This window comes from Nycticebus coucang, chromosome 9 (assembly GCF_027406575.1).
Source record: "Nycticebus coucang isolate mNycCou1 chromosome 9, mNycCou1.pri, whole genome shotgun sequence".
NCBI lineage: Eukaryota > Metazoa > Chordata > Mammalia > Primates > Lorisidae > Nycticebus > Nycticebus coucang.
In genome coordinates, this window is record NC_069788.1 from 74,577,074 (window position 1) to 74,584,810 (window position 7,737).

General features: G+C 43.3%; 1 protein-coding gene across 1 annotated transcript; it reads left to right on the plus strand.

Moving 5' to 3' along the window:
- Positions 1 to 1,724: 1,724 nt before the first annotated feature.
- LOC128594173 (28S ribosomal protein S11, mitochondrial-like) lies at positions 1,725 to 2,575 on the plus strand. Its single transcript, XM_053602729.1, has one exon. It carries the CDS (start codon positions 1,733 to 1,735, stop codon positions 2,312 to 2,314), a length of 582 nt encoding a protein of 193 aa, XP_053458704.1. The 5' UTR covers positions 1,725 to 1,732; the 3' UTR covers positions 2,315 to 2,575.
- Positions 2,576 to 7,737: the final 5,162 nt, after the last annotated feature.

Sequence of the window (7,737 nt, forward strand, 5' to 3'; positions counted from 1 at the left end):
CCTATAATCCTAGCCCTCTGGGAGGTTGAGGTGGAAGGATCGATTGAGCCCAGGAGTTTGAGGTTTTAACGAGCTATTAATATGATGACGCCACTGAACTCTAGCCAGGGTGACAGAGCAAGACTCTGTTTCAAAAGAAAAAAAGAGATTTCAGATGCACAAACTCAGTGCTTTCCATGCTGGGAAAAACGCCACTTGATGAATAGGTGCCAAGTTAAAGCTGCTTCAGAAAATGCAAATGTCCACTGTGAGTCTTAAAAGGGGAAGAATCTGTGGATTTCCAGCAGGTTTGTGCAACTTTTCACTCAAGCATCATGAAGAACTCGTGCTCTGGGCACACCTTGGGCAGTGCCGGGCCAGTGCTCAGATGGCAGGGAGGCTCCTGGCTGGCCTGCAGGTCTGATCCTCCCTGAGGATCTGCTGCTTTCCTGGAGGCCGCTGCAGGAAATGCCTACAGATGTGTTGATGATGGGAGACTGAAAATGGAGAGTGAAAGAGGCTGTCTGACCTTCAATTCACCCCACCACTCCCTGCCCGGCCCTTCAGCTCCCCGAAGTACAGCCTCCTGCTATGGCTGAAAAGCGTCGCCCCTTTCTTCTCTCACTTCTTCATGTTCTTCTGGCCTTTTAAGGCTGTACACAATTAATTTTGAAAGTGTCCTTGAAGGGGGAAGAAAATAGAGACCGCTGTACACTTGAGTGAGTTAAAATTCACACAACTATTTCTGGCTTGTGACTTCATGGGGGAGGAGAAATCATCTCTTATTTTGGGCAGGAACTTCTGAGAATAAGTACAACATGTTAACAAGGGAAGAAAGTCCCAGAATCCTAGTTTCTTCTCCTTTTCTCCAGAGGGGACTAATGACTTCATGTCCAGGGCTTTCCCTTCACATTTGCCCTCTCTTTGCAGATGATGTCACTGCTACCACCCTCTCTGACGGTTAGAGCTGTGTTGAAGTCACACTAGTGCACCCATCCTGAGCTGCTGGCTCGGGTCTCCCTGCCACCTGGGAATCAGAGACTGCAGCTGAGCCCCACCGCTTCTGTTTGTCAAAATGTCCCCAGACAGAGGAGACAAAGATCTCATTTAGGGTGTGAATCTGGAGCTTTTTCCTGAGTCAGACTGCCTTGGAGGAGGGCCACTGGAGAGTTCTGGAAGAGGCCTGCGGTGACTATTTCTTGGCTGATTATTTTTTTTTGCTATGTCCTCTAGACCGAGATGCAACTGTTCCAGCATGGAGTTTCTTCTTAAATATGTCTAGCACTGTGCCTGACACATAATAGTGCTGAATAAACAGCATGTTTCCTTTTTTCCTTGCAAGGGAGTTACACACACAAAAAGGGAAGGGGAACATTTTAAAAGAGAGTACAACTATGTATGGCTAAGGTGAGGATCAGAAATGCGTTGTAGGTGGGGCTGATTTGAGCCAAGAATTGAAGACCGGATTTATTCACCCATTCACCAGCTGCTGTAGTATTGCTATGGACTGGAAATAATCATGGTGACCAAAAACCAACACAAGGGTTTACAATTTGGTGAGGCGGACAAATGTTTGTCACATAAGTAAATATAAATATATATGGAAAGCAATGTCCAATAGGAAAATGTTGAAAGAAATTGTTACCTTTTATTTTAATATTTGTAGCCATTTAAATTATTTCAAAGAATCATAAAACGATTACCATCATACTGGTTATTTAAAATGTGGAATATACTAGGGTCAATTTAAGTCATGCAGGTTGTAAGAAATGCGGGGTTTCGATTCCTATGGTCTCGGACCCGGCCCGGAACGACCAGGGTCGTGGTCGGGGCGCCGGTTGGAACCATCCACACCCAGACGCCGGAGCTGCAAGACGCGGCGGCGGAGCAGAAAGTTGAAGTGAAGACGGCAGCTCCGAGCCGCAGCAGCTTCAGCATTTATCCTCCCATTCCGGGAGAGGAGAGCCCTCTGAGGTGGGCAGGAAAGAAGTTTGAGGAGATCCCGATTGCACACATCAAAGCCTCCTACAACACACAGATCCAGGTGGTCTCTGCTGCCAACCAGCCCCTTGCCCGTACTTCCTGTGGCACGGAGGGATTTCGGAATGCCAAGAAGGGCACAGGCATCGCAGCACAGACTGCAGGCCTAGCCGCAGCAGCGAAAGCTGCAGTGAAAGGTGTGACTCACATCCGCGTTGTGGTGAAAGGCCTGGGGCCAGGGTGCCTGTCTGCCATCAAGGGCCTGACCATGGGGGGCCTGGTAGTGATCTCAATCACAGACAATACCCCCGTCCTCCACAATGGCTGCCGCCCCAGGAAGGCACGGAGGCTATGATGAGAATGAAGCCTGCATTCGAACATGACCCCAAGTCTCAACCTCCAGTTGGACCTCATAAGAAGCTCACTGCAGTGCCATCCACGGAACAGTGCTTGTGGGAAGTCCTTCTGGCAGGAAGGGCGAGTGTTGCCACCTTACACAGTGGCCTCTGCTTATGCCTCCAACTGAAGAGGGATGTGTCCCAGAAGTGAACTTCACCTCTTAGACATGAAGGGATCTACAGAGGCAGCCATGGCCAAGTCCCAACCTCTTCTCTGAGAAAATAAAAGATACCTGTATCATCTGTAAATAAAATAAAATAAAATAAAATGTGGAATATAAAAATACAGAGTAATTTCTATCTTATAAAAACAAATGTATGCTTGCCTATGCGTAGGAAAGCTGGTTTCATACCACACTGAACAGTGATTTTCCCTGGTGCTGAGATCAGGAAGCATAGAGCATGTTCTCATTAAGTGTTTTGCCAAGAGGCAAGTAGATTTGTTTTTCTATTGTATGAATTTACAACCAGATGCTTTAAATGAGGAACTAAAGCCTCACCATGGCTTCCTCCTCTCTCTTTGGGTGTTTCACTTGGGTTTTGATGGGGCAGGGAGTGAGGTGGAGGTCACCGAGCTCTTGCTGAGTGGGTCCCACGGGGTTCTGGTGAAGCCCTCACACCGCAGGCCTTCCACATGTGGGACCTATGGACACTAATCTCCTTTCAGCACCTGCTTAAGTGGGGTTCATCTTCCTCTGCTGTTTGTCTTGTTTCGCTTTTTGTCTGTTATTTTATTTTATTATTATTATTTTTTTTTTTTTCAGTTTTTGACCCGGGCTGGGTTTGAACCCGCCACCTCCAGTATATGGAGCCAGCGCCCTACTCCTTGAGCTACAGGCACCGCCCATTATCTGTTATTTTTGAGGACGAAAACTTATGTGCAAAGGGAAAGTTCTGAAAAATGTTTCCAGGGATGCTGATGGAGTTTGATTTCCAAGTGGATGTTCCTGGGCATCTGACTAAACTCCTTTGTCAGCAGTAAAATCTGGATCGTTTGGATTAGTTCTGTCATTTCAGAGTGATAGCTCCCATGTTCCACCATCCCTACCAAAAATGTTTGAAAACTGGTGTATTATTACTTTTATCAGCTCTGAAAATATTCAATGTTGCCAGGTTTTTGTTTGGAGAGGGCTTTTTTTAAGTAGTTGGTCATTTTTAAAGCTGAAAATCAGAATTTATTATGAAGGTACTGATGGTATAACCATAAGGGTAGGATAAAGCATATGACTTGTTATACTATGTAAAAAATTCTAGGCTTGGCACCTTGTAGCACAGTGGTTACAGCACTGGCCACATACACTGAGGCTGGCGGGTTCGAACCTGGCCCGGGCCAGCTAAACAACAACAACTGCAACAAAAAGTATCTGGGCATTGTGGTGGGCACCTGTGTTCCCAGCTACTTAGGAGGCTGAGGCAGGAGAATCGCTTAAGCCCAAGAGTTTGAGGTTGCCATGAGCTGTGATGCCACGGTACTCTACTGAGGGTGATATTGTGAGACTCTATCTCCAAACAACAAAAAAAAAATTCTAGAAGATTTTCCTCTGATTTGTAAAATTCTCTCTCTCAGGTCTTTTTCTTTCTTTTATGTTCTATAACTTTCTTAAAGACCCACTGAGTCATTTCGAGTGAGAAAGCTCTGGTGGTCTGAGGACAACGGTGCACACAGACTGTCTTTTACGCCATCTTGGACTTACCCTACTTTGCACAATAGAGATACCAAGTTTCGGGTTTATGGAGATGGGGCTACTTTTGCATTATGCTTTGAGAGATGCTGAAAAGATCTCCTTCTGTTTTCCTAAAGCCCAAACTTGGGGAAAGCAACTGCAAATTTAGAGTCTTAGCAGCATTGTCTGCCTGCCAACCTAGAGGATGAAGTAGAATGACTTCGTGGGGGAAGGACTCACCAGTGGGGCCTGAGGGACGGACTGAGGGAAGCTGCTTCATCAAGGAGTTTCCATAGCTGACCCTGGTTCTGCAGTGACTGCACCTATTGCCCAGGGCTGCGACATCACTCAAGAGTGGGAAAATGGATAGCTATTTCACCTGCTTGAAACTGATACACAATTTATCTGGGGGATTTATTTTCTTCTCTTTACTGATTAATGTATAATCTATTCCATCTTTCTCTTCCTTACCTGCCATTCACTGCTTTTTCTTTTCTTTTCTTTTTTAAGATAATTAACGAGAAGAGACTACAATTTTCTACCACAGCATTTGTTACAATTCTGTTCTTCTTTTCAGTGGATGTGTGCATCCTGCAACCACTCAGCCATCACCCCTCCTGTTCTCAATGTGTTCTGCTTGCTTCTTGCAAGCTTTTTGAATATACTGATAAAGAAGCAGTTGAGCCATTTTGTGAGGTAAATTTCTATTCACCAACATGCCAAGAAGCATATTCAGACACCCCAAACAGACATACAATAAACTATGTGCAAACAGTGTTTGAGAAAATCTAGTTGTTTACTACAATGTGATAAAGGGAAACATTGGACTCAAGACTTTCTTTGGCTTTTCTGAGTTTGGCTGGTTATGGAGGGGTGAGAAGAAGAACTTTGTTGATGGATGATAAATGATTGCCTGGGAGAATTTTAATGGGCTTGAAGAACATATAATGGTCTGGGACAAGGTCTGCTGGGCCTGCAAAAAGTCACAGATTGTGACAAAAGTCTGTCCAGGTTTGTTGACAGACTTTGTTTACTGTGACATGTGTTTAGATAATCAAAACCCAGGGAAAGGACCAGAGGTAATTGTTTCCTTTTTCAGCAGGTCTGGACTTTAGGCAGATAATGGAATTTAGAAAACAAATTTACCCTACACTTTAGGAGAGATGGTGGGCCAGAATGTGAGGAGAGGTCACAGAGACTAGAAGACTTTTTTTTCAATTCAGCATGTAAAAGTGCCGTATTTGGTGGTATCTATTTCTGAGCCTCAATATCTTCCTGCCTGAAACTTTCTAGAGGCTTCCCATGTTAAAAGTTAAGTTTGTGTTGGCTCAGTACCTGTAGCACAGTGGTTATGGTGTCAGCCACATACACCAAGTGTGGCAGGTTCAAACCCGGCCTGGTCCAGCTAAACAACTGCAACAAAAAAATAGCCAAGCATTGTGTCAGGCACCTGTAGTCCCAGCTACTTGGGAGGCTGAGGCAAGAATCACTTAAACACAAGAGTTTGAGGTTGCTGTGAGCTGTGATGCCACAGCACTCTACCCAGGGTGACAAAGTGAGACTCTATCTCAAAAAAAGAAAAAAAAAGTTAAGTTTGTGGCTATGGAGAGAAAAACTGAATTAATACCTGGGTGGCAAAGGATCTCATTAAACCAGTCTCCCATTTCTGGAAATAGGTGAGTCTTATTAAGTACTTATATCTCACAAAAGGAGATGGTGCTGTAGATGAGGGTTTTTGTTGTTGTTGTTATTGTTTGTTTATTGTTGTGTTTTTATTTATTTATTATTAAATCATAGCTGTGTACATTAATGCAATCATGGGGCACCATACACTGGTTTTATATACCATTTGACATATTTTTATCACACTGGTTAACATAGCCTTCCTGGCATTTTCTTAATTATTGTGTTGAAACATTTACACTCTACATCCAGTAAGTTTCATATGTGCCCTTGTAAGATGCACTGTAGGTCTGATCCCACCAACCACCCTCCCTCGCCCATCCTCCCCCCTACCCTCCCTCTCCCGCTTCCTAATATTTTTAGGTTATAATTGGGCTATAGCTTTCATATGATAGCCATAAATTAGTTTCATAGTAGGGCTGAGTACATTGGATACTTTTTCTTCCATTCTTGAGATACTTTACTAAGAAGAATATGTTCCAGCTCCATCCATGTAAACATGAAAGAGGTAAAGTCTCCATCTTTCTTTAAGGCTGCATAATATTCCATAATGTACATATACCACAATTTATTAATCCATTTGTGGATCGATGGGCACATGGGCTTTTTCCATGACTTAGCAATTATGAATAGGGCTGCAATAAACTTTCTGGTACAAATATCTTTGTTATAATGTGATTTTTGGTTTTCTGGGTATATACCTAGTAGAGGAATTATAGGATTGAATGGCAGATCTATTTTTAGATCTCTAAGTGTTCTCCATACATCTTTCCAAAAGGAATGTATTAATTTGCATTCTGGAGCACCAGAGTAAGTCATATTTGAGTTGTCACCAGACCCCTGCGTTCCAGTTCCCAGAGAGCTTTGAAACTCTCCCACCTGAGACAGGTGCTGACTGAGACAATTGATTTGGACCTTTTGAACTGAGCCAATCGCCTGAGGACTATTCAAGTGTTGCCCTGGGTGTGTGGTTGTAGGAAGGTTTGATTTTCCTTTTCCAGCTGTTGCCTGGGGGGGGGGGGCCAGGGTGACTTAATTGCTGGTATTTCTCCACAGCTGAGACTTCAACACAGAGTAACTCTTTCACTGGAGTCGAACAGAGACCAGCTGAAAATAAGACAGAACCACTTAGCCCCACCACACCAAATAGGTCCCCAGTTTCTCAGGCCTTAGCACTGTATTGGTCCTCAACAAAGCTCCAGGGGAAAAGTCAAACGGTGTAAAATAATCATGGGGCGGAATCAGCAGAAAAAACTCTGGTAACGTGAATAACCAGAATAGATCAACCCCTCCAAGGAAAGATATGGCAGATGTAACTTAAGATCCCATTCATAAACAGCTGGCTGAGATGTCAGAAATCAAATTCAGATTTTGGATTGCAAACAAGATTAATAGAATGGAGGAAAATTTGGAATTAGAAATTCAAGAGCAATTTATCTTTTAAGGTAAGATGAGATTCTTGTATGCAGCAGATATCTGGCCTGAGTTTTTGTGTCCAGTCAGCTAACCTGTGCCTCTTTAGAGGACAATTTAAGCCATTCACATTAATGGAGAATATTGATAAGCCTAGTAAAATTTTGGGTATCGAGTTTTTTGAAAGTCCAGTGTACATTTTTAATCCTTTCGCCACTGTGGAAGTTGGAGTTTGATCAAAAGATTTTGAGTGAGTTTACTTTTGTGATAGAGGATTGTGCTGGTCATTATGGTGGATAGGTCTGAGAATATTCTGAAAAGCTGGTTTAGTTATGGCAAATTTCTTCAACATGTGAATGTCATTAAAGTATTTAATTTCTCCATCATAAATGAAACTCAGTTTAGCTGGATACAGGATCCGGGGTTGAAAGTTACTTTGTTTGAGGAGATTAAAAGTCGATGACCACCCTCTCTGGCTTGAAAGGTTTCAGCAGAGAGATCTGCAGTCATTCTGATATTCTTCCCTTTGTAGGTTATGGTTTTCTTACATCTGGCTGCTTTCAGAATTTTCTCCTTCATATTAACTTTAGTGAAGTTAATTATGATGTGCCTGGGGGATA

Coding starts and splice junctions, on each gene's coding strand:
- LOC128594173 (XM_053602729.1), top strand. CDS start 1,733: ATGCAGGTTGTAAGAAATGCGGGGTTTCGATTCCTATGGTCTCGGACC.